Here is a 27,665-nt window from a genome sequence, read left to right as displayed (position 1 = left end):
ACTCGTACAATATACTGCATCTCTGTGTACACATATAACCCAATATACAACAGAAGAAACGTGATCGACATTAACAGGAGAGAAACTTACAGAAAGGTGTATGGAGCCACGTCTTAAAACTCCTTACCGTAGTCTGATCTCTCGCCAAACTGTCAACCGTCATTACATGGTGGTAATTACCCATGAAACAAAGTGTAAACTGCCAACAATAAACAAGATCTACTGCTTCTCCCGCCCCTACTAGTCGGAGCCACGTCAACGCAGGCAGGCGCTGCCTCCTAACGGCCGGAGGGATTCTCTCCAAATTGGTCCCGTGAAAAATCATAAAAACCTGACATTTTCATGAATTTATGAAACCCGTCCGGACGCTCCGGAGAGCACGTAATAAGAGGACTTGTCCGGGAAAAAGAGGACGTTTGGTCACTCTAGTTTAAAAGGATTTACTACAGCTACTGTACTGCTGTGGCTGCAACACATGCTAGCTGCTGCTAGCCTCGCATAAATGCAAGTGTTACAAGTTTTTTTGTTTTGTTTACAGGTGGAAAGCGCTGTTGGGCAAGGGAAGACAACTTGATGTGCCTCACAACAACACTTAATGTACGTCGATGGAGTTATATCAGGACAACGTGCAATCTACTTTGATGATGAAAGGCTCGACTTATGCTCCACCTTCGTTGGTATTTTTCTAATAACTTTATAAATTGTGATTTAATGACCTGTTTTGCACATGCACCAATCGTTTTAAATAAAACGACGACAAACGGAATCACGCTGTCCAAAAGTTTTGTTGCAATCAACATCTGCAATTTAAAAAAATGACATACTATTCGAATACATGTGTGATGAGTCTTAAGACCATAACTGTAACAAGATGAAAAATACCTTGTAGTATTTTCTTGTAACAACAAAATCTATGTCAGCCCCTCTGCATTCAGCAACTGTAATATTGTAATTTGACCTCATTTTGGTCACTGCAGTGGCCTGCGTATCAATTAGGGGTGTGACAAAGTATTGAAATTGTGATATATCCTGATACTTTGCATCCCAAAAGGTTATCGATATGCTCATGCCAAGTATCAAGATATCGTTTTCAAAAGGTGCCAATGTTTCAAATTAAAAAAAGGATCCAAAGAGTTGCTACCAAAATCTTCCACCATAATAGTGTCTCAGTTAACTCAATGAATGCCATTGACGGCGTTCGAAACCCAATCTATTAGGGCGAATTAACGTTCGTTCATAAAAAACCAGAGCCTTCACAGTCACTGTTTCCGATTTTCGCAGCATTTACAGGTCACTTCCTGTTTATTTTAGGGTGTTTACAGATCACTTCTTGTTGAGTTTGAGTCACCGCCTATTCATTCCCTGTTGATTTGGGGTTACAGAACAGGAAGTGACCCATAAAATGCCCCAAAATCAACAGAAAGTGAGCCTGAAATGCTCTAAAATGTGCAGGAGGTGACTAAAAATCACTGAAATGGCGCAGAATTAACTTGTTGCCTGGCATTGGCTGCCACTGATGGCCATATAAGTGAGAGGAGCCCGTTTGAAGTGGGAGGGGTTCATTCACTGTCACCCTCCCAGTTCAATGGATTGGACGACTACTTACAGCAGAATGACGAAGATGGCTTATTTTTCTGTTTATTAGTTGTTTTGTAGAATTACTTCCTGATCAATGTATTGATAATCGCTGTATCACAGTATCGTGAGATCATCGTTATCGTGAGCTTTGTATGGCAAATCGTATCGTATCATGAGGTACCAAGAGGTTCCCACCCCTAGTATCAATCTACATCTCATGCTAACACGGGCTGCTCAGATTGTTAGAATTTTGTCCGCGAACGATCAACGAAGTGATAAAAACAAACGCACAGCATAGAAAGTCCCAGTGCCTCATCTACGTCATGCTAAATCCATTTCTGGAGATTCCGTAGGTTCCTCTAGTTTGATTTTGCAGTTTTATCCTTGTCTACACACTGCTTACTTCAACCGCACTTTATGTTGTTCACTCTAAACCGAAAGTAGCAGAAAATGACGCCGCCCGTGTTTTGCTCAGGAAACTTGTCTATAGAAAACCGGTGTCCCAGTGATGTGCATTCAATACGAAAGTGGGTAGCAGAGTGATATAAGACTACCAACAATAGACCAATAGATTCTGGTTGGCTGCTATGCAAATATGGCAAAGCTTGATTGATAGTATGACTGCCTGCAGTCTAAATACCTGTGTACCAGTGACATACAGGACACTTTCCACTCGATGGCAGGATGTACCATTCAAAATAACTAAGTACAACCACTTTTCAAAGTGTGCAGTTTTATGCCTTAGCAGTATTATAAAATTAGTAATTGCTTGCCACTGCCACATGTCCTGCCGTTCTGGTGGTCAAAAGTGTTCCAGAAAGAACATCTTGGATGCTATATAGGTCATTCCAGATTTGGAGGCACTCCCCATCAAATTCTAAATTCACATGAGATACCGAAACTGAATAGAAATTCTTCATAATGATCAAATCATTCAAATCAATTCTAATGCCAGATCAGTCTGGATTGTGCACTTCCTACAATGAACCCCACCCTATGACCAAACTGATTTCAAAAAGTTGAAATGAAATGTAAATGTTATTTCTTGAGGTGGTATGATTTGTTTCTTGTAACCATGGGAACGTGTTTTAAACCATTTGATATTTCAAATAACTTATTTGTGAAACATGTAGCCCTCAACTCGCACATACACTGCTGGTCAAAAGTATTGGCACCTCTGCAGTTCTGTCAGATAATGGTCAATTTCTCCCAGAAAATGATTGCAATCACAAATGCTTTGGCATTAATATCTTCATTTATTTTGCTTGCAATGAAAAAACACAAAAGACAATAAAAAAAATTCAATAATGAGCATTTTACACAAAACTCCAAAAATGGGCCGGACAAAAATATTAGCACCCTCAGCCTAATACTTGGTAGCACAACCTTTCGACAAAATAACTGCGAACAACCGTTTCCGGTGTCCATCATTAAGTTTCTTACAATGCTAGACCATTCGTCTTTGGCCAACTGCTTCATGTCTCTTGAGATTTAAAGGGTGCCTTCTCCAAACTGCCATTTCCAGATCTCTCCACAGGTGTTCTATAGGATTCAGATCTGGGCTCATTGCTGGCCACTTGACAAGTCTCCAGTGCTTTCTCTCAAACCATATTCTAGGTGCTTTTTGAAGTGTGTTTTGGGTCATTGTCCTGCTGGAAGACCCATGACCTCTGAGGGAGACCCAGCTGGGCCCTACATTATGCTGCAAAATTTGCTGGTAGTCTTCAGACTTCATAATGCCATGCACACGGTCAAGCAGTCCAGTGCCAGAGGTAGCCAAGCAACCCCAAAACATCAGTGAACCTCCGCCATGTTTGACTGTGTGGACCGTGTTCATTTCTTTGAAGGTGTTATTGTTTTCCCTGTATGTTGTTGACTTTTCTCAAAAAGCTCTACTTTTGCCTCATCTGACCAGAGAAGATTCTTCCAAAACGTTTTTGGCTTTCTCTGGTAAGTTTTGGCAAACTCCAGCCTGGCTTTTTTATATCTCTAGGTCAGAAATGGGGTCTTCCTGGGTATCGTACCATAGTGCCTTTTCATTCAGACGCTGACGGATAGTACGGGTTGACACTGTTGTACCCTCGGACTGCAGGACAGCTTGAACTTGTTTGGATGTTAGTCGAGGTTCTTTATCCACCATCCACACAATCTTTCGTTGAAATCTCTCGGCAATTTTTTTTCTAGGGAGGTTAGCCACAGTGCCACAGGTTTTACACTTATTGATGACACTGTGCACGTTAGACACAGGAACATTCGGGTCTTTGGAGATGGACTTGTAGCCTTGAGATTGCCCATGCTTCCTCACAATTTTGCTTCTCATGTCCCCAGAAAGTTCTTTGGTCTTCTGACTTTTCTCCATGCGGAATGTGGTAGACACGACGACACAGGACAGCGGTTGAGTCAACTTTAATCCATTTTAACTGGCTGCAAGTGTGATTTAGTTATTGCCACCACCTGTTATGTGCCACAGGTAAGTAACAGGTGCTGTTAATGACACAAATTAGAGAAGCATCACATTATTTTTCAAAGGGTGCCAATACTTTTGTCCGGCCCATTTTTGGAGTTTTGTGTAAAATGACAATTCCCCCCCCCCCATTCTCTTTCGTGTTTTTTCATTTCAAGCAAAATAAATGAAGATATTACTACCAAATTGTTTGTAATTGCAGTTGTATTGTAATTGCAAAAGTATTGGCAGGGGTGCCAATACTTTTGGCCAGCAGTGTAACCCTGGTATTATAATCTTGTTAGCATGTGATTCAATTGCGAGATGCCAGACATAATCAGTTTTCCAAAATAATTGGGAGGTAAGCAAATATATGTCCCATTTTCTATTTTTTATAAAACAGTTAGCCTTCATTGAATGTCTTACTCTACTTCATACAACACTGTTGTGAACGTAATGTAAATAACAATTTTGTTCTTTATTTGCACAAGTTCTGTGGGTCAGCACTCAACAGTAACAGTTAGCTTCTACTCCTGAGAGAAAGCTAACGTTATTATGGATAGGCAACCCTGTCGCCCTGATTAGAAAACATTTTTGTGTCAACACCAAATCATGTCATAAAAAATTCACCATTGATCTTTCACCTGATCTAATCAAACCTTTGATAGTGTATTACCTATTGATGATTAATATGTAGAGGAAAATCAGAAAAGTGAAATTTTATTTTTCAAGAATTTTTAAACCCAGATTTTCTCAGATTTTGGAATGACCCATACCTTTTTTATCATTCTATTATTTGAAAAAAAAAGTTTTGGAAACACTTGTCTCCCCAATGCATGACTTGAATGTTCAAACGTGTCATTTAGTAACACGTAATCATTTTGTTGTTTAAGATCTGCTGTTCACAGTCACAAGCCCCCTGTGGGTTTCAATCCCTGTGGATTCCTGTGCCCATCGTCCAGTGGACTACCACCAGCATTCTGATATCAGCTGATGTCTGCAAACCCACCACTGAGGTAGCAGCTCTACGATACGCGTGGAAAGACTGGCCGTGTGATTTCAAGGCATGCCCTGTCTACGGCGCAAACACAGCCTTACCTGCACCCCCTTTTTTTACCGATCTGCTTGCAGGTTAACGGCAACAGCTATTCATCCTGGAATGATACTTCATGAATGTTTATAAATGACTTGAAGTGTGACATCCTTTCTATAAAACACTTACTTACTCATAGAAAACCACTGGCAAATATTGCTACGACCAAAGACTTGGTTACACAGTGTTGTTGTTGGTGTTTTTTTTTTTTTTTTTTTTTTTTTTTTTTTTTTTTACATTATAGCCTATTACTCACAAATGCGTGTTTTTCATTTACAAAATTAAAAAAAAAAATCCCACTAGAACACATGTTAAACAACCTGTTTGGTGGCACAAAAGCTTACACACGCACCCCCCCCACACACACACCCACAGACACACATGCACAAAGATTGTTTCCATGCATACCAACACCATCATTAAAGATGGTGATGCACAATAAATAAAAACAATCACAGTTTTAAGATATTTTTTGTGATAGTTTTTCCATTGCCCTCTTGTGCACTGTTATGACCTTAGGGGCATTTTAGGGACTGAAATTTGTATTTCTTGGTATGTTTATACACAAATTTGTGTTCAAATATTGTCATTTAAATTTGCTAATAAAAATTCAAATAATAAAAAAATGTTTCTTTAGTAGTTTTTGAAAAGAAAGGTTTGAATCGAACGGTGTATCACCTGAACCTATACATATGTCTCCTTAAAACTGAAAAAAAGTTAAAAGCTGTTTTCATTAAATCTACTAGAATGAAGTGAAATTATCTGCCAGTGTTTCAAGTGAATTTACTCAGATTTTTTTAAATGAGAAAAATAGCTAGCTGAAAATAAGTTTAACACACTTATTTTAAGCAAAAAGCTTCTATATTTAATCTAAAAAAACAACAACTTGTGTGTCAGAAATGTTCTTAACTCAAGAATAGATATTGTTGAAAACATTCTTTGAAGGCATTTTTTTCTTGAGTTAGGTGAAAAATGACCAACTTTTAGATTTTTGGGCTTAATAAGAACAAATGGTATTATTTACTAAAAGTAGGTGGAAGAATCTGACACATTAATCTGTTAACTAGCCTTTAAAACTCAAAACAAGATGAAGAAAATTATTCGACTAGAGTTAAGAAAAATGATCAGATTAAGATGTTATATTGGAAATTTGCAATGTGAAATTTAATATAAGTCAATACAGATTTATTTTGCATTAATCATTTAGCCTATCAATTAATTAGGATCTTATTGGTAAGAAATGTAGCCCTGACCACCGTTCACCCAGTCTGTTTGGTCTTATTAATGTCTCACCCCCAGCAAAAAGTGTACATGCAGGTTGTGCTGTTATATGAACTTATATCGTCCCTACCAACACTGAGACCAAACCTACGCCCTCGCATGGCAGTCGATGCAAATGTAACCTGGAACATGGAACCTCAGGAAACTTGTCTATAGACAAGGAAACTCAGGACATAGACATGTTTCCTGAGCGGAATATGTGCGCCGCCATCTTGGACAATGTCTGCCTCGAACTTCCGGTCCAGAAAAAAAAAACGTACAAAAACATTTGGACAACATGATTCCATTTCTTGTTTTAATTAAAACACTTGGTGCATCTGCAAAACAGGTCAATAAGTCACAATTTATAAAATGATAAGAAAAATTTTAATGAAGGTTGAGCATGCGAGTAATGTGTTATCAGACAGCAGCGCTTAAGGGAGCTTTTCCAAACTTACACCCGACATGATGGAGACCCTTGGCGGCATCCAGACGGACTTTATCGCGCTGTCCTCCGTAGTCCCAGCTCCAATAGCATATCTTAAAGTTGCTGCAGTTAAAAAGCTCGAAGTTGGATCTCAGGATGGAGCTGACCAACGGCTTCAAGGCGAGCCACCGCTGCCAGCCCCAGCCTCTCTTCGCCCCCACAACCCGAGTAGAACGATGTAGTCTCGATATACAGTGTATCACAAAAATGAGTACACCCCTCGCATTTCTGCAGATATTTAAGTATATCTTCATGGGATAACACTGACAAAATGACACTTTGACACAACGAAAAGTAGTGAGTGTGCAGGTTATTTAATAGCGTTATTTATTTTCCCCTTGTAAATGACAATGATTGTCAATGATATTGATGATGATGACAATAAAATTCCATAAAAATAAAAAATAAAAAAATAACTCAAAATGTAGCCATTAATATCTAAACCCCTGGCAGCAAAGTGAATACACCCCTTAGTGAAAGATGTCAATGTTAACATACAACATGTCAACTGTCAATATTTTGTGTGGTCACCACTATTATCCAGAACTGCCTTTACTCTCCTGGGCATGGAGTTGACCAGAGCTTCACAGGTTGCCACTGGAATTCTTTTCCACTCCTCCATGCTGGATAATTGAGACTGCGCACCTCACCTGCCGCTTGAGGATCCCCCAAAGATGTTCTATTGGGTTCAAGTCCGGAGACATGCTTGGCCAGTCCATCACCTTTACCCTCAGCTTCCTCAGTCAAGCAGTGGTAATCTTGGAGGTGTGTTTGGGGTCATTATCATGCTGGAACACTGTCCTGCGACCCAGTTTCTGGAGGGGGGGGATCATGCTCTGCTACAGTATTTCACAGTACATGTTGGAGTTCATGTTTCCCTCACTGGAATGTAACTCTCCAACACCTGCAGCACTCATGCATTCCCAGACCATAACATTCCCACCACCATGCTTGACTGTATGCATGACACACATATCTTTGTACTCCTCACCTGGTCGCCGCCACACATGCTTGAGACCATCGGAACCAAACAAATTAATCTTCGTCTCATCAGACCATAGGACATGGTTCCAGTAATCCATGTGCTTTGTTGACATGTCTTCAGCAAACTGTTTGCGGGCTTTCTTGTGTACCGTCCTCCGAAGAGGCTTCCTCCTGGGGTGACAGCCATGGACACCAATTTGATGTAGAGTGCGGCTGACCCCCCACCTCTTCAATCTCCGCAGCAAAGCTGACAGCACTCCGGCAACCAGTGTTGTTAACAGTGTTGGGAATAACGGCGTTATAAACAACGCCGTTACATAACGGCGTTATTTTTTCAGTAACGGGGTAATCTAATATTTTTTTTCCGCTGTTACAGCCGTTACCGTTACTGACGGTCAAAAGCGGTGCGTTACCTACTCTGAATAAAATGAAGAAATTACCAGCTGAGCGAGTCTGCTCTGTTTATTTGTCATCCAAGACTTGGGATGCGTTCAGGTTCATGGCAATGAAAATAGTAAACACACATAGCCTACCTTTGCAAGAACGATGCCGTTTGATACCGTCATTATGTGCAGGTCCTGCACCCATCCGCAGCAAAACTGTTCGTAGCTTTGTAGCGATTTGTAATTTCGGAATCACTGATGAGTTTAGTAACACACACCAAACAATAAATACAGCAAAATGTCCATTTCGTGTAATTGTGGAAGCCAGTTGACATCTTTACTCCATTTGTCTTCGGCTTGCTCGTAAGGGTCAACATTGTTCTGATCCTTAAGTTTGATCACATATCTGTTCTTCGCCTTAGTAACGAGTTTGTCTCTTTATCGAACTGGCAAGTTAAAGTTTAATGTCCTGCGAGCCAGACCTGCTTCCAATATGGCTGCGTTGTTGTCAAATCTCACGTGATCCCCCATTCTGTGACGTATACGCTCGAGCCTAATAACGCACGTACTTCTTATGACTCCAGGCTGTTTGTCCCTGCTCATTCATTGAAAGCTTTTGTCGACATCTGTGGTAAGCAATTCAAATCTGTTTAATTTTGTTGTACTTTGAGTGAATATATCTGTTATCTGAATTATATATGTATATAAATAATAATATAATAATAATAATAATAATAATAATAATAATAAAATAATAAAATAGATTTAAAAAACAATTAATATAAAAATATGAATAATATATCTGAATAATAAATCTGTTGCTGGTGAGGTGCAATAAATATTACAAGGTTCTATAACACAACTACCTGTCTGTTGTTCTCTATTCAACTGACTCGAATACTGCTCAGAAAGTTTCAAATTCTTTGACATACAACAACTTCTTTTTAAAGTAAAGGAAATAGTTACTTTCCCTGGTAACTAGTTACTTTTACTATAGAGTAATTCAGTTACTAACTCAGTTACTTTTTGGAGGAAGTAGTGAGTAACTATAACTAATTACTTTTTTACAGTAATGTGCCCAACACTGGTTGTTAATAAAGGTGTTAGAATATAACGGTGTTACTAACGGCGTTATTTTTTTCAGTAGTGAGTAATCTAATTCATTACTTTTCTCATCTTGGCAACGCTGTTACCGTTATTGAGGCGGGAAAGGCGTGCGTTACTATGCGTTACTAAGTTGGTTGAATAAAAAAAGTCTAAGAGAGACAGACTCACGGAGACGAGAGAGCAGAGCAGGAGTGGGGAAGACGCCGTTGCAAACGCAATGCTAGGTGGCTCCAATAATACCTGACTGTAGCCGATAGCCTACAAACTACGCCCACATGATATCACATATTATAGAACTAGATGCAGATGACAGACACAGCTGCATTGGCAACATGTTTTAAGGACTACATGTGTTAGTAAACAGCAGCAATCTTAAAGCAGTAGACCTCTCAGGAAGGCTCTGTTGTAGAGAACTTTCCTAGCAAACCTAAGTAACTTTTTTTTAAATCTAAAATGCTTCTAAATCGGCAAAATCTTGACTTAAATCTATCTTTAAATGATGAAACAGTTTTAAAACTTACACATGCTGAACGTAGACAGAAGGGAACTAATGCAATAACGGGAGCAATTACATCTTTAACGGTTGATTCACAACATTAAATGACTTCCACACATAGCAAAGGTACTACCATCTAGTTATCGCAATACCCCTGTGTCTAGTTAAGTGGCGGGTGAAGAATTGGGCTAGGGCCATTTGTCCCAAAAACCCTTTAAACTTCACATTGTGTGACCTTTTTTTTTTTTTTACTCTTACATTCAGGTAACTGAGTTACTAACGCAATTTCTTTTTGGGAGAAGCAATTTGTAACTGTAATTAATTACTTTTTTAAAGTAAGATTAACAACAATGCCGGCAACGATCTTTCAAAGAAAGCATTTTGATGTGACGCCCAGCACGTGCGCTCAGCTTCTTTGGACGACCAACCCGAGGCCTGTTCTGAGTGGACTCTGCTCTTTTAAAACGCTGGATGATCTTAGCCACTGTGCTGCAGCTTCAGTTTCAGGGTTTTGGTAATCTTCTTGTAGCCTTGGCCATCTTCATTTAGTGCAAAAATACATCTTTTAAGATCCTCAGAGAGTTCTTTGCCATGTGGTGCCATGTTGGAACTTTCAGTTAACAGTATGAGAGAGTGTGAGAGCTGCACTACAAATTGGAACACACATGCTCCCTATGCACACTTGGACCTAGTAACACTAACGAGTCACATGACATTTTGGAGGGAAATTGACAAGCAGTACTCAATTTGGACATTTAGGGATGTAGATATTTTGAGTTATTTTGAGGGGAAAATAAATGAACTCTATTATATAAGCTGCAAACAGACTACTTTTCATTGTGTCAAAGTGTCATTTTGTGAGTGTTGTCTCATGAAAAGATATACTTACATATCTGCAGAAATGCGAGGGGTGTACTCACTTTTGTGATCCACTGTATGTCCAGCAACGCACTGTAAGTGTTGCTGTGAGGCAGATCAACTTATATTCCCTTGCCTACTAGTGTTTTCCACTTGTAAACAAAAGATACAAAACACTTGTAACACTTTCTTTTATGCGTACCATCCAACACGTGCTGATTAGCAACAGGCTGGCAGCAGTAGCTGTAGTCAATAATATGAAAGATCATAATTATAATCATCATTGTAGTATCAATAGCAAAGCGAGCAAGTCGTTTCATGTGCCAGATTTTAGGTTTCGTATTATTGGAGCACATTCCCTTCATAAGACAGTGGTAGCATGATTACACTAACGGTTTACTGGAATGCCTCGGAGCTTCCTGATAGCGTTTTCATCCACTGCCGTAGAGTCAATAAAATGTGATATTTTACTTGTGGTCAGCCTAGGCCCATTCATAATGTTGTCTTCCCATGTCGAAATGGCAGAAGGATGCGGCATTTCCAAATGATGTTTTTTCATGTTTTTTAGTGAGCGATGCCACTCCAGCCCCATTGATGTCAAGGGTAAAAAAATTGAAAACGGAACTTGTAGGCCGACATAGGCAAGTAGAGCGGAAGTACCTCGGAAACTTGTCTATAGCTTTGTAAAACTACTCTCAGAAGTACATTTTTCTCAAAAAGTTACTCAAGTAAATGTAACAGAGTACATGTAACGCGTTACTACCCACCTCTGATTACCCGTGTCAGGGCGACGAGAGATGAGGATTTTGCCAGCCTCAGAGCCACGAGAGTGCTAAGTGTTCAAATCTAAGCCGTGGAGTCCATCAGACATGATGCGGACGTAAGTTGAGTGAGTGATTTTCTACGCTAAAATGCTTGTAACTCACGGAGTTCTTCATTAATAAACTATTTGGTTTGATAACCATTTCAAACCACGTTAACGTGGCTATAATCCAGGGTGGATGAATTTAAAATAAATTGAAACAATTTTGAAAGTATGCAGTAGATTTACTGCATCTCCGACATTTATGACAAACCAAGCTGTTCGATAACTGGTTGACAGTTGAGCAATCTGTAGCCATTTCAAAGTACACTGTCAATAGCGTACCACACAAATGCTATTTTTAGACTGCGACGTCGCCATCGTAATGTGGAAGTGGGACATTATAGACACGCCCTCGCATACAACCAATGCTATTTCTGCTTGTTTTCTATGGTAATCTTTCAAAAAGAACATGCCGACCAAACACTGCTGCTATGGAACTTGTAGAAACAACTCTAGGCATCACAACATATGAAGGATGTTTTCTTCATACGTTTCCCAAAACCAAAGACTCAGAGGAAAAAATGTGAAGACTGGATCAACGTCCAAAAGACCAGTTTAACGCTAGCAAGGTCAAGCCATTCACATTTCATATGCAGTAAACATTTTGTTGGGCGCCATAGTCCTACAGAGGATGAAAAGGTAAGCCATTTTGATATTTTTACTTATTTTCTAGCGTGGCGTTTTGCCGTGCTGCTTTTGTCTGACAATGAATTACCTGAAAAAAATTACAATGGTATCTGACTGCCATTGTTACCTTTTCTGTTGTAAAAAACAACTTTAGTAAGGGGGAAGTGAAAACAAATTATAGAATTAAGATTTGTTATTCATGAAAAAATTGTGAAAAAAGTGTTCTTTGGCTGTCACCGAGTAGCATTTGCGATCGCTAGACAAAAATAGCAATGTAAATCGCCCCCAAGAACGGTCAGAGATGTAAGACAACCAAAGGATATAATACATAAGAAAGACAGGGCATATGGTGGTAAAGGATAGATTGTTGAAACAGGAGAATCTCATTGACAGTGGTGTAAGGCAATGCACACAAGAAAAAGCTAACCGTGGATCAGATCGGCTCTTTTCCCGTCTTTTTCAGCCCTCCACGCTCAAGCCATCTCTTTAACTGAACATTTGTATGTTCTTCCACCTCTTTACCGGTGAATTTGGCACGAGGGACATCACTTTCAGACAGAATTGGTAGGTTTAGCTCGGTAAAGATCTCGCTCGTACAATATTTCCATTCATTTACTATTGGGGACAAACGGGAGGTTGACCCGCCTAGCCACAATTGCTAACATCATGAATATTAATGATTGCTAACGTCATCAATATTAATGAGCAAAAGTGACATGTTGCTTGCAGTACGCCATTAACTATCATGTTATGCTAACAAAATTTATCCTAGAGGAAAATCATTTTGGAATTCACTTTTTGATGTGGTTAACTGGCGAAAAGGTTGTTTCCCCTCTCAATTCTGCATTTCAAATAAAATAAGAGAACTCCAATTCAAAATGCTTCACAATATCTTTGCAATAGCATGATTGCCAAATTCATTACCCTTGATGATAAGTGGTCTTTCTGTAAATCTGAACCAGAGACACTTATACGTTTTTTTCCTTCTGTCCCGTGACAACTGCATTTTGGAGAGATTTTGTGCATTTTTTTGGGGGGGGGGGGGTGAAAAAACTGAGCAAGCTATTGTCATTGAACAAAGTGTGATAATTGTTGGATTTAGATCTGATGTCAAAACTTTATCCTTTGTAGTAAATCTGATGTTGCTTCTTGTTAAATTTTACTTGCACAAGGTGAGAGTTTCAAAGTCTATGCCATATTTTTGACTATTTCTTTTGGAATGTAATTCTAATATAGATACGCTTAAGTATATGAAGAACAATAAGAGTATTTGTACACTACAATATCTCAAGGATCTGTCTGTGATTGACTCCTTAGTGTTGTGTGCATTGTTTGTGTTCCTCTTTTTGTACATTGGACAATTGAGGTGCCTTATTATTATTATTATTGTTTTTTTTAAAAAGAATTCTTACATGATTCACAAGTAGTACAGTATGTACAAACTTCCTCATTTATTTATTTATTTTTTCTTTCATGCGTGTTTTTGTGTTTCTTTGTATTGCAGTTTTGTATCCGTTGTGTTGTAGCATTTGTGTAATTGTTTAAATAAAAAAAAAACACATAGATATGCAAAACAAAAAAACCCAAAACTAACTAACTAACTAAATAAATAAATAAATAAATAAATAAATAAAGTTATGTTTAGCGAATGGCCCCGACGCAAAATGGCCGATAAGAGACGACGCCTGTTCTTATTGGCTCATGGTGCCTATCAGACATCCAGCCTGTGACACGATTTCTTTTCAGTGTCTGCTCCATATTTCCCCCCAATAGCTCGTTGCTGCCCCCTTAGGCTCGTATTAGCACTGACACGGAACGTGGTGACGTCAACACCTGCGACGGGTCGTGCGACAGACACGCGACAAAACACTTGGCGACCGCCGAAGAAGTAAAGTTCGGGGTTAAAAAAGTAAAACGCTTAAATCTCAGCGATTGGAGAGTCGACTTGTAAATTGACTGAAATGTCGTTTTCCGCCTTCTCGGCTGAGTAGTGACGGGGCTTAGGAGGGTCGCCATGTAGACGCGGCGGAAGAAGAATGAGCAGTCAATTTACTTCCACAGAGGCCACTGACGACTACGCTGTCCAACAGGAAAATGAGTTGGAGGCACTCGCATCTATTTTCGAGAAAGACTTTAAGGATCTGCGCCAAAATGATCCATGGAAGGTAACTGCGACGTAACACTGGCGAAGGCGCCCTACAAATTATTTTCTTGTGCATTGTAAATGTTCTCTTTTCCCACTCCTTCCTCATTTCAGGTGAAAAGACCTCCTGAGGTGCACCTCTGCTTGCGCCCTAAAGGACTGAACCATGGCCAGGAATGTTACGTGACGGTGGACCTTCAAGTCAAATGCCTACCAAACTATCCAGACGTGTGAGTGCAGATTTGGTCTGTTCAATTTTCCTCGGTTGTCTTTAGAGATGTGACAATATGTGCCAATGAATGAACATGTGAAGTTTCTTTGGGCTGCTTTAAGACCACATAAATAAAATAAGAATGCAATATTCTCCATGATTCTCAACTCTAAAGTGCATCCGTGAATTGAGCAATTTGGGGGGGGGGGGGGGGGGGGGGGGTCTAAATCGGGATTAATTCACATTTTAACCTCGATTATAATTAATGGATTATTATCTGGGAAAAAAGTCTGCATAGGCTGCAAAAAAAAAAAAAAAAAAAAAAAAAAAAAAAATACATTTTAATTAGTAGATCAATGCACATATAGGTATTTGGTTTCAAAAGTGTAAAGTCACAACATGTTTTAGCCTTCTTTCCTTCTAAACCAGGCAAGAAGAATAGCACTGTCAACACTTTCATGTGAAACATAGACTGGGAGTTTTCCTGGTTCTATCGTTTCCAGCAGTGTTGTCTACATTTTTCACAGTTTAATTAACATTAACAGTAGAAAACACATATAGGAGGACACTTCTCTCTAAGCAGCTCCCTACTCGAGTTTTGCAGGTTAGCGAGTTGATGCCGTTTAATGTTATGCTAACTAAAATTAGTGGTATGTTCCCTCAGGGTTTCCCCTAGAAATAAGATTTAAAAAAAAAACAACATTAATTGTTTTTCAATAACCATAACTAAAACTATTTGCGAAGTTTGCATCCTGCCTGGGAACACTTGATTTTCCTGGACTTAAAAAGGGGGGGTGGGGGGAAATTTATAGTCAATTTGAAGCATGCTGCAAGATGGTCCCCCTGTTCCTCAAGTCTGTCTTTACCTACACAGGAATAAGAAAAAATGAGATCTCGGAAATGAAGACACTCACATACCTGTCAACCTGAGGCCGTTCGCAATCTTACAAATAGTGACGTACGCCCTTAGACACTCACATACCTGTCAACCTGAGGCCGTTCACAATCTTACAAATAGTGACGTATGCCCTTAAAAATTGGTGACTAATCTTAGAACGTTGTATAAAGCGTGCAATATGAAACAAAAATAAAACTCAATTTTTAAAATAATATGAATTTATTGGTAATATTGTAACATATAACCTGGTGCAATCAAAGAACAATATCTTCAGCTACATCATGATTACTAAAATTTAACAGTGACTTTTGTTATAATTGTATGTTGCACTTTTGGCAGTTTCTATCATGTCTTTTGATGGCTGCATTTCAGCTCGCAATTCAGTTTGACTTGAAGGTAGTTCGTTAGTGTGTCCAATTATAAATTAAAAAGGTCAATTGATAAAATGAATTCACCGATGCAATCTTTGAGTCACGGAACATTTCTTTTGCTAATTCCGAGAGGTGATCAACAATAGTTGCGGGCAAATTGTGTTCGGCAACAAATTGGCAGAATAAAATCTCCGCTTTCATCACTTTTCATTCTGCAGACTTCACCTTTATGACCAGTGTTGTTTATCTTACTTTAAAAAAGTACCGTAATTTCCTGAATGTAACGCGCACTTTTTTCCCCCAAAATCAACTTGTAAAATCATGGTGCGCATTATACACGGGTACAGGGATGGAGGCAGAAATATATATGATATGCAGTAGATATGAAAAACGATTTTTTTTATTGACACGGCCATGTTGTATTGAAGAAACGAATGCGGCGCACCGTTGCCGACCATTACGGTACGTGACATCCCAATTTTGTTTCGGTAATACTTAACTCTGATCGGTCGAATGATTTCGTCTGTGTTAAATTCTGCTTTTTTCACTCTTCATAAAGCACAGAATTTAGTTTCTTGAACTCATTTGAGTCAACATTTATTGCAGCTCCGCAACTCGGACCAACGTAACACAAAACGGACTTCCTGTGTCCGTCAACTATATCTGTCCCTCGGGAAACTCAAACCTAAATAACAAAAGTTCCTATTGTTACATTCTAGTCCACAGCGATGCGCTCTTTCCGATTTCCGGCTTAAATTCTCACTTTTATTTTACCGTATCAATCCATGGAAGAAACATTTATTCATCATGATGAAACGAGCAACTTATACAGCAGCCTTTAAAAGAAAAGTCACATCTGTTTTTTTTTCTCCTGGATTCTGGTAAATTGAAGAAGTTGTCAGATCATATTATTCCCGTACATATTGTCAGTTTACAGTAATGTTTTGAACTACCAATGTGCTATGCTTGTGCTGTGTTTGACATTTCTGTATCTGTACATGAGCTGTTTTCTTGTATTCTTCTATTTATTGGTGCTAAAATTAGGGTGCGCGTTATACACGGGTACAATAATTTCCCCTAGATTTTACAAGTAAATCTGAGGTGCGCGTTATACACGGGTGGGCCTTATATTCAGGAAATTACGGTAATTAATCAGAGTTACAAATTACTTCCCCCAAAAAGTAATTGAGTTAGTAACTCAGTTACCTGAATGTAAGAGTGATTAGTTACTTGGCAAAGTAACTGGTATTACCTTTCAGGTTTTTATTTTGTTTTTTTCAAAAAAATAAATAAAAAGGAAAAACAGTAACCTTTGCCATGTTTGGAAGTCATTTAAAATTGATAAACCGTTAACGTTGTTAAAATTGCTGCCGTTTTTGCATTAGTTTCCTTCTGTCTACTTTCGACATGTGAACGCTTTAAAACGGTTTCATCATTTAAAGATAGATTCAAGTCAAGATTTTGCTGATTTAGGAGTATTTTAGATAAAAAGTTATTTAGGTTCGCTAGGAAGGTTCACTGCAACAGAGTCTTTCTAAGAAGTCTACTGCTTTAAGATGGCGGCTGTTTACTAACACCGCCTAGTCTGTCATTTCGCATGTAGTTCTATATGCATATGATATCTAGGCGTAGATTGTAGGCTGTTGGCTACAGTCAGGAAATACTGGAGCCATCTAGCCTAGCATCGCGTTTGCTACAGCGTCACAACACTCTTCTCTCTCCGTGTCTCTGACTTTTCTCGCGTCATTCAACCAACGTAGTAACGCATAGTAACGCACATTGTCTCGTTGCGGGAACGGTGTCAAAATCCGAACGGAGAAAAAAAAAACGTAATGCACGAAAAACGTACAGATTTTTAGCGTACGGCGTACACATTTAAAAATCAGTGCTCACTTGTACAGATTACGCCGAAACTGTACAACTTGACAGGTATGGGAACTGAGTTGAGCGTAGCGCGGCGGACTCTGTTTGTTTCGGGGGTTAAGCTTTTGTCTTTTCTCGCTAACAATGATCCTCGTGTGCCATAAACAAATGCAGCTCCCGCCCAGTTTGGGGGAGGATGGGAGGGGGCCTGCTAGCAGGTAGGAGCTCTTTCTTTTTTTCAAGGCAAGGTGGACAGCTTGACCTGCGTGCCGGACAAAAAAAAGTTCGGAAAATACATTTTGGGAGCTTTTCATTTCGATCGAATGTTTTTGCGTATTGAATCGAAGAGGGCGTATCGAACGATAAATTCTGGGAGCTCCGAGTAGCAGTCCATACTGTATTTTTGCCTTCGTATCCTGAAATTTCTTTGGTAACAACAGGCAATATTTTCATGTTGAGGCATATCGCAACCTGAAAATTCTGTATGTAGAGACGTTCGTAAGTGGAGATACCACTGTATATATATATATATATATATATATATATATATTTTTTTTTTTCATTGTCGTTCAAAAGAGGGGATTCCGCTGCATCAAAAAAAAAATCTTTTCATTAATCTCTTAAATACTTGTTTTTTTTGCTCAGCAGCATTAATATGGTGGCCAGTCAAGTGCAGTTATACTAGACTAACGAAGTCCTTTTCCAGTCTTGCCAAGCACATGCCTATGTAAAAAGCCGACCCCAAACTGCAATTTAAGGAACTACATCGGCTCATCATTTTAGGTAGTGATAAAATCATGACGATATAGAATATTTTAATATTAATAATATACAGGTATATTGTTATATATTGTGACATCCTTAATTATTTCTAATGACAAAAATGTATTTAAAAGTAAATCCTGTAATGGATTATTTATTTGGTTTTTTCAACGGGTCAATGATTAAGTGCAAGCATTAAGACCCAAAGGACTGATCGTTATCTTTCACGGTCGTTCTACAGGCCTCCAGAGCTGGAGTTGACAAATGTCAAAGGTCTGTCGAATGATAACCTGCAGACACTCCAAAGTGAACTCACCAAACTGGCAGCGGCACAGTGTGGAGAAGTGAGAGTCAACACACGCAGTTGTGAACGTACACCTTCTTGTCTGACATGTGTACACCTACCGTTCGTCAACCAGGTGATGATTTACGAGCTGGCGGACCACATCCAGGGATTCCTAAGCGAGCACAACAAACCTCCCCCATCCTCCTTTCACGACGAAATGCTGAAGAATCTTCGCAGAAAACAGGAGAAGCGAGATCTGGAGGAGCAGCAGAGGAGAGATCAGAGGCGCAAGCAAGAAGAAGAGATGGTTCGTAAGAGATCATTATCAGTCACTCCCTACAGTGAGGAAAATAAGTATTTGAACACCCTGCGATTTTGTAAGTTCTCCCACCTAGAAATGATGGCCAGGTTTGAAATTTTCATGGTCTGTGCTTGTCCACTGAGAGAGACTATCTAAAAAAAATCCAGAAATCACAATGTATGATTTTTTTAAACAATTTATTTGTATTTTACTTAGGCCTGAACGATATTGGAAAAAACTATTGTTGCGATTTTTTTTAGGTTTGCAATATATTGCGATATTATATTGCGATATTAAAAAAAAAAAGATCTATCTTTTTTAAAGAAATTTTCACTAAATGACTTGAATAGCTGTTTGGAAATACTTTACATAACACACCGTGACCACAGTGTATTCATATAATACCGTTTAATTTGTGAATGATGAAGATTTCTGTATGAAGGTATCCAGGAAGTCATGTCTGCACAAAATAGATCATTTATTGAATACAATATTTTACACTTCAACAGCAGCAAATACATTAAATGATAAATAAAAGAGCAGGTGCATTAGTCCCCTAAGTTTTTGACAAAATATAACAATAAATAAAAACTTCTGTAAAATAACAACAAAGTTGTCAACATATTTGAACAAAAATATTAAATATGACAAATAAGAGTTGTTCACAAACTATAACAATAAATAAAAACTTCTGTAAAATAACAACAAAGTTGTCAACATATTTGAACAAAAATATTAAATATGACAAAAGAGTTCACAAACTATAACAATACATAAAAACCTCAGTTAAACAACAAAGTTGTCAACATATTTGAACTTAAATATTAAATCTGACTAATAAAAGTGCAAGTGCATTAGTCCCCTGAGTTGTTTACACAAAATATAACAATATAAAACTGCAAAACGGCAACAAAGTTGTAAAAATATTTCAACAAAAATATTAAGTATCAAAACTTTATGTGCAGCTGTACTATATATAGTTATTTGAAAAATACGGTTTACAATAAATTTAAATATAAAAGAAACAAACTCAATTGAACTTGTAAATAATTGAACTGAATAACTGCAAATAACTGTGATGAATAACAGAACCATTTTAACTCCCAAATTTCCTGCCTTCCTGATAGCTGTCACATGAATAAAAAGAAGAAAAGACATTCCTTCAGCTGTGTTATGTATTTGTCTGCATATCGTCCACCTTCCTTGCTCAGCAATTCTCAACTGGGTCTCATAGGTTTTTGGCCAAGACTATTAGTTTATCCACTATAGCAGGCTTGAGACAAGAACGTTGGCACGTAACAATGTTCCCACCTGTGCTAAAAAGCCTCTGATGGGGAGCTCGTAGCAGGAATGCATAGATACCTGCGTTTTAAATGGTCCCACATGTTTGACAGATTACTTCTTGTTGAGGCAACCATGGCGAGGCACTGTCGACAGGGCTGTTTTTTGTCCCTTATAGTCTTGTTCTTGCCAAAATACTTCCAAAACTCCTTTTGGATACAGTCTTCCATGCTCCTCCAACGTGTTGATTGCTTGCTTTCACTTTGAGAACGGGCCCTCCTCCCTCCGCTCTGCTGTTCGGCCCCTCCTCCCTCCACTCCGCTGTTGCAGGGGGAGGGGGAGGAGCCGATGACTTGCTGGAGAGAAAGAGAAGCTGTGCGCTTTTTTTCCCTCTCCTTCCTCAAAACAAACGTTTGTGGATTAAAAAAAATGAAATTAAAAAACTATCGCACGTCCTTGCGATTGGACTATTGCACATGCGCACATCGCGATGGCGATGTTTAAACGATATATCGTTCAGGCCTAATTTTACTGCTGCAAATAAGCATTTCATCATCTGAGAAAATCAATGCCAATATTTGGTACAGTAGCCTTTGTTTACAATTATAGAGGTCAAATGTTTCCTGTAACTTTTCACCAGGTTTGCACAGATTGCAGCAGGGATTTTGCACCACTGCTCCTCACAGATCTTTTCTAGATCAATCAGGATTCTGGACTGTCACTGAGAAACACGGAGTTTGAGCTTCCTCCAAAGATTTTCTCTTTGGTTAAAATTCTGGAGACTGGCTAGGTCCCTCCACAACCTTGACATGCTTTTTATGAAGCCACACCTGGTTATTCTGGCTGTCTGCTTCGGGCCATTGTCATGTTGGAAGACACAATCACGATCCATTTTCAATGCTCTAACTGAGGCAAAGAGGTTATTCCCCGAAATCTCACAATACATGGCCCTGGTCATCATCTCCTTAATACAGTGCAGTCGTCTAGTCCCATACGCAGAAAAACACCCCCAAAGCATGATGCTAGCAACCCCATGCTTCACAGTAGGGATGGTATTCATGGGATGGTACTCATCATTTTTTCTTCCAATGACTATGAGTGGAATTCAGACGAAAAAGTTCCATTTTGTTGTCATATGACCACATGACTTTCTCCCATGACTCCTCTGGATCATCCAAATGGTCATTGGCAAACTTAAAACAGGCCTGGACATGTGCTGGTTTAAGCAGGGGAACCTTCCGTGCCATGCATTCTTTTCAATAATGACGTCTTAGTGTATTACCAACAGTAATGTTGGAAATGATGGTCCCAGCTCCTTTCAGGTCATTGACCAGCTTTTGCTGTGTAGTTCTTGGCTCATTCCTCACCATTCCTCGCAAATTAATCATATTAAAACTCATTCCAGTGAATGATTTTGGTAGAAAGCTGTTTGTTCCTTTTTTTTCCATTTTATTTTTAATATATCCTTGGCAGGCGCAAATCGATAACATTTTGGAATACAAAGTATTGCAATACAGGTAGTTACGAAATACCCGACTTACGTGATTTCGACTTTATTGACGCTGGAGTCTCGTTCGCCATTTTGTGATACGTGCTTTTATTTTGAGGCAGGAAGCACAGAGCAGGTAGTTCTTCCACACGTGAATAAGAGCGCTTGTACACATGAAGAAGATCGTATTTACACACACGGAAGAAGAACGCACGTGCACACACGATCAAGAAACTCTCGCGTCGATATTATTGATTCAGCAAGTAAACCTGAGTGTAGCAGTGAACTCTCTCTCACTCTCTTGTTCCAAACACTGGTGCGCGCATAGCTTCACATTACACACAAACAAAGCGGGACTGTTCATAGCTGCTGGCAAAAATCGATTATTATATTTGTTGGCAACTAATTTACTAATCGATTAGTAATTTTTAGTTGACGCCTTGGCTACTAGCTTTTTTGGTCTACAATTTTGACAAAATTGCGTTTCAAAGGGAAGTGACAGATGCTCTCTTTCCTTACTAGCTTTCTTTTTTTCCCCACAGTATTGCAAGAGTTTTGTGGTAATGGTAAGTGACAAATAGTTTCCTTCTCGTAGGAAAAAGAAATAATGGCTGTCATCCAGAGACGAGAGGAGGAAAAACGAGAAGAAAAGAGGAGAAAGGAGATTGCCAAACAGGTGCCGGAGCTCCATAATTCAAAATGGCAACAAATAGTTTAACTCCTAGTTAGATAAACTTATTGCGGAGATCATTTTACCAGGAACGTCTTGAGAGTCAAGAGCTAGCAATCCCGCCCAGCGTGTTGGGAAAAAGCCCACCCGTTTCGCGCGGAACTCCTCCTGACTGCACGGACACAAAGAAAGGAATCTTAAATCGCCGACGAAATACCTCAAATACACGTCATAGGTACGTAAATGTTTAAATTCAGTGTTATTTTGAAGAAAAACAAACATTACAGCTATGCTCTTGATTCATCTGGTAGACGTGAGACAATCAGTGAAGACAACTTGCACACGCAAGAGCGTCTTCACTTCAACAGCAGCACGTTTGGAGAACTTGTTGTCCACAAAGGAAAACATTTAGGTGAGCACAGCGTCCGTCAGATTGTGGATTTTGATGTTGACTGTTGTTTATTACTTGTGTGTGTATGCGTTACAGGAGTGAGTGAGAGGTTTGGTCGGAATGTTTATTATGGCTTTGAGGCCAACTCTGGCGACTTTACAGTCATTTATGAGTGGTCACTGCGCTGGAACAAGAAAATGGGCAAGTTCTTCACGAGCCAGGAAAAAGTAAAGATTGACAACTGCAAAAAGCAGGCAAGTACACTAGACAATACTACTGTAGTGTATCATTAATTTGGCATTTGTTCAGTGTTTCCTTCAACTCAATCAGCACTCCACTGGGTCACAACCTCATTGTCATAGTCTTATCTTAGTATGTCAAAGAGGGTTGCCAGATGGGAACGACAGACACCAGCGTAAAACCTGCCCAGTTCAATAAAAACCAGCCCAAATGATAACCTCCCGTTCAATTTTACGACTCAATCTATATTTTGATTTCATAACCAGCAAACTAATCAGCACTGGCCGACACATTTAAGAAGAATCATTGCTGTTTTGCTAATAAGCATCGCAGTTTTTCTGAGAAAAGGTTCAGACTATTGCATCTTCATTTCAATAAATAATAAACCTTTCATACACAAATTAGTTTTTTTCCACTTAATTGGTATTACATTCTAGGCATGTGCCGGTATGAGATTCTGACGGTATGATAACTTTAAGCAAAAATATCACGGTTTCACAGTATCACGGTATTGCAATTACAGTTCTAAAATGTGTTACTTTGAGATATCTGGGTTAAAAATAAATTAAAAGAAAACTTTTTTTACATTGAACAGGATTTTTATTTTTGAAAACATTAGCAAATTGGAACAATAATGTTAAGTTAAATTAAGAAAAAAAAAAAAAAAGCTGAAATATCCTAAATAAAATTGAAATAAATGCAGTCCTTTAGGGTGAGACAGCAGGAACCAAAAGTGGTATTTGTCATGTGGCAAAATGGAGTTTGGCATGTGGCCCTTTTTTGCCATGTGAAAAAAATGGAGTTTGCCATGTGGTATTTTTTCTTTGCCACTTGGCAAAATGGATTTGCCATGTGGTATTTTTTTGCCATGTGGCAAAATGGATTTTGCCATTTGGCATTTTTTTGGTATGTGGCTAAATTGATTTTGCCATGAGACTTTTTTTTTTCTGCCATTTGGCATTTTTTTGGTATGTGGCAGAATTGATTTTGGTGGTGGTTTTTTTTTTTTTGTATATGGCATTTTAGCAGGCCATTCACGTCCAAATTTTCCATTCATTTTAAAGCGTGTGGCATTACAGCCATTACAACATAGCAAAAAAATGCCAAATGGCAAAAAAGTTTTTTTTTTTAGTATGTGTTAACATGGATTTTGGCAGGTGGCATTTTTGGTGATGTGGCATTTTTTTGTGTATGTGGCAAAATGTATTTTGACATGTAGCATTTTTTGGGTATGTGGATTTAGCCATGTGGCATTTTTTTCATGTGGCATTTTTTTTGGTATGTGGCAAAATGTATTTTGGCATGTGGCATTTTTTTTTGCCATGTGGCATTTTTCTGATATGTGGCAAAATGGATTTTGACATGTGGCAAAATGGATTTTGACATGTGGCATTTTTTTGGGGATGTGACATTTTTTTGGGGTATGTGGCAAAATTGATTTTGCCATGCGGCAAAATGGATTTTGGCATATGGCATTCTTCTTATGTGGCATTTTAATAGTATGTGGCAAAATAGATTTTGGCACGTGGCATTTTTTTTGCCATGTTGCATTTTTTTGGTATGTGGCAAAATGGATTTTGGCATGTGGCATTTTTTGGGGATGTGACTTTTTTGGGGGGGTATGTGGCAAAATGGATTTTGGCATGTGGCATTTTTTGGGGATGTGACTTTTTTGGGGGGTATGTGGCAAAATGGATTTTGGCATGTGGCCTTTTTTGCCATTTGGCATTTATTTTTGGTATGTGCTGCAAAATGGGTTTTGGTATGTGGCTTTATTTTTATTTTTTTTTTGATATGTGGCATTTTTTTAGTACATCGCATTTTAGCAGGCCATCCACGTCCAACATCCATTCTTTTTAAAGCGTGTGACTGTGATTTTTGACTATATACACTTACCATTACAGCCATTACCACATGGCAAAAAAAATGTCACAAGGCAAAATCAATTTTGCTACATGGCAAAAAAATGTCACACGGCAAAAAAAAAAAAAAAAATGCAACATACCAAAATCCATTTTGCCACATACCAAAAATGTGGCAAAATGGATTTTGTCTGGTAGGATTTTTTGGTGTTGTGACATTTTTTTGGGGTATGTGGCAAAATGTATTTTGGCATGTAGCATTTTTTTGGGTATGTGGATTTTGCCATTGTGGCCTTTTTTACCATGTGGCATTTTTTTTATGTGGCATTTTTTTGCCATTTGTGGCAAAATCGATTTTGGTATGTGGCATTTTCGGGGGGTATGTGGCAATTTTTTTTTTTTTTTTGTATGTGGCAAAATTGCTTTTGCCATGTGGCAAAATTGATTTTGGCATGTGGCAGTTTTTGCCATTTGGCATTTTTTTGGTATGTGGCAAAATGGATTTTGGTATGTGGCTCTATTTTTATTTATTTTTTTGGTATATGGCATTTTAGCAGGCCATCCACGTCCTAATTTTCCATTCATTTTAAAACATGTGGCTGTGATTTTTGACTATACACTTACCATTACAGCCATTACCACATGGCAAAAATGCCACATGGCAAAATCAATTTGCCACATACCAAATAGCACTTTTCGTTCTCAGCCCTGCTGCCACAGCCACAGCTCAACATTATTACCATCAGAACAAAAATAATTGAATTATTCTCCATAAAAAGCACGTGTGTATGACTCGTATCATTTTTCAGATTCAGAGATTTATTTGTTATTGACACCACATTATACACATACTCATACATACATACATACATACATACATACATACTCATACATCTCAACACAGACAGTTGCCAGAGAGAAAAATAAATAGACACACTATACATGCTGGAGTTAACTCTCGTAGCTGGTGGGAAATGTTCATGACAATGTTTAATTTTGCATAAATGCGAAACAAGGTTGGAGGTATTGCCTCCTCGGCAGCCACACTCTGCAAACATGTTTTGTTCTCTAAGCCTCGGCTGTCTGTAACTTTTCTGTAGCCGAAGTACGTATTCCCATGCCAGCGATTACGTTTTCTTCGATAGGGGAAAAAGTTCAGGAGTTTCATCTCCTCCAGCCATCAAGTAGTACAGCTGACTGACACTGAGCAGCAACCGGTGGGGGAGGGTTGAGACTTGCAGCTGCAAGCGAGAGATTTCTCCCTGCATTTTTGGGACATGAAAAATAGCTAATACCGTAGGGACGGTATGAGGGGAAATTTTTGCGGTTTTAAAACCTTGACGTTTTCATTCCACGATATACCTTGAAACCTGTAATCAGCACATGTCTAATACATTCATATCGTACAGGGGTCTCAAATGTGCAGTACAGGGGCCAATTGCAGCCTGTGCGACAGTATTTTGCCTCCCTCATTTGACATCCAATTGTAGTATCAGTGTTGCCCACACGTGTTTTGCAGTGGTCAAAAACAAAAATACATAAATAATTTAAAATAAAATCAATGAATTATTTGAAGGATCTGTTTTTGGGGGAAAATATTTCTTTAAATAGTAATAAATAACAAAGAATTAAAAAAACAAATTTAAAAACTAGTCATGAGTAACGAAAATAGAAATTTTTCTAAATAAAGTATGAATTAAAAAATTACACTGCAACGAACGCAGCACTTCTTTTTATGATCAATCTCATTTGGCAAGAACAGTACATTATTTTCAAATAATGCAACCCACCAGGATAGCATGAGGAAATGTAAACAAGTAAAAGTGAGAGTTTAAGAGGATGCTTGTCATGCTAATGCGAATGCAATGCTAACGCTAAAGTTACATTTAGAGTGTAAGGATCACTCAGTCAACACTTTTTAAACGATATAACAACATTGCATATTATGTCATGCAAGATTATAAATAAGGCCGATCATGGAGTGTGGCTAGCTGCACTTGTGTTTGGTGGCATCGCTGAACTGGTAGGTAAACTTCCAGAAAGCATCCAATCAAAAGCACACTGCTGGTGAAATCCTCGCTCAAGCTGTGGTAAAAGCTGTTCCTTACTATCCAACCGGTTCGCAACTTCTCTGAAAGTGACGCTACAAAATGCTAGCGCAGCTAGTCAGCCTCTGGGATCCATCCAGCCAATCACTTAACTGACTCTGCCTTATGTACAGTATTTGATTGACAGCACACACTTAATAGTGCTGAAAAATGACATTATGAAATAATAAGGCCATGGTGGAAAAATACATTATGAAAAAAATGACTTTGAGAAAAATGATTTTTATGTTGTGAAATCTCATTGTGCTCAGAAACAACATGATGAAATACAAAGGCTATGGAGGAAAAAGGCATTGTCAAATTAAAAAAAACCTCTTTGTGAAAAACGCTTTTCATCTTGTAAATTCCTTTTCAAAGTAATATTACCTTATTTTACGATTTAAGGGTTACAGATAGTCCCCAGTTTACGAAAGAGTTCCGTTCCTGCGCTGGCAATGTAATCCGGATTTCCGTGTAAGTCGGAATTACCGTTTAAGTACCCCTAAACACCCTCTTAATAAAAAACTATCAACAACGTGTATTTAGGCTATATAATAGCGGACGTGGTACTGTCAGTCAACTTAAAAAAAGGGGGTGGGGGGGCTCGATAAATAATGGAAGCTGAAACA

At 38.6% G+C, this 27,665-nt stretch overlaps 1 protein-coding gene across 1 annotated transcript in view; it reads left to right on the top strand.

Annotated features, from left to right (window-relative positions):
- Positions 1-13,999: 13,999 nt before the first annotated feature.
- eif2ak4 (eukaryotic translation initiation factor 2 alpha kinase 4) overlaps positions 14,000-27,665 on the top strand; it is a 119,692-nt gene continuing 106,026 nt past the window's right edge. The window contains exons 1-8 of the mRNA XM_057858810.1: positions 14,000-14,346; positions 14,439-14,554; positions 18,671-18,773; positions 18,849-19,022; positions 22,382-22,462; positions 22,546-22,691; positions 22,768-22,868; positions 22,944-23,101. Of these exons, the coding sequence (XP_057714793.1) occupies positions 14,218-14,346; positions 14,439-14,554; positions 18,671-18,773; positions 18,849-19,022; positions 22,382-22,462; positions 22,546-22,691; positions 22,768-22,868; positions 22,944-23,101 (1,008 nt within the window). The 5' untranslated portion in view covers positions 14,000-14,217. The remainder of the gene's footprint in view (positions 14,347-14,438; positions 14,555-18,670; positions 18,774-18,848; positions 19,023-22,381; positions 22,463-22,545; positions 22,692-22,767; positions 22,869-22,943; positions 23,102-27,665) is intronic.

This window comes from Corythoichthys intestinalis, chromosome 15, assembly GCF_030265065.1.
Source record: "Corythoichthys intestinalis isolate RoL2023-P3 chromosome 15, ASM3026506v1, whole genome shotgun sequence".
Taxonomy (NCBI): domain Eukaryota; kingdom Metazoa; phylum Chordata; class Actinopteri; order Syngnathiformes; family Syngnathidae; genus Corythoichthys; species Corythoichthys intestinalis.
This window is presented reverse-complemented; position numbering and strand designations above follow the sequence as displayed.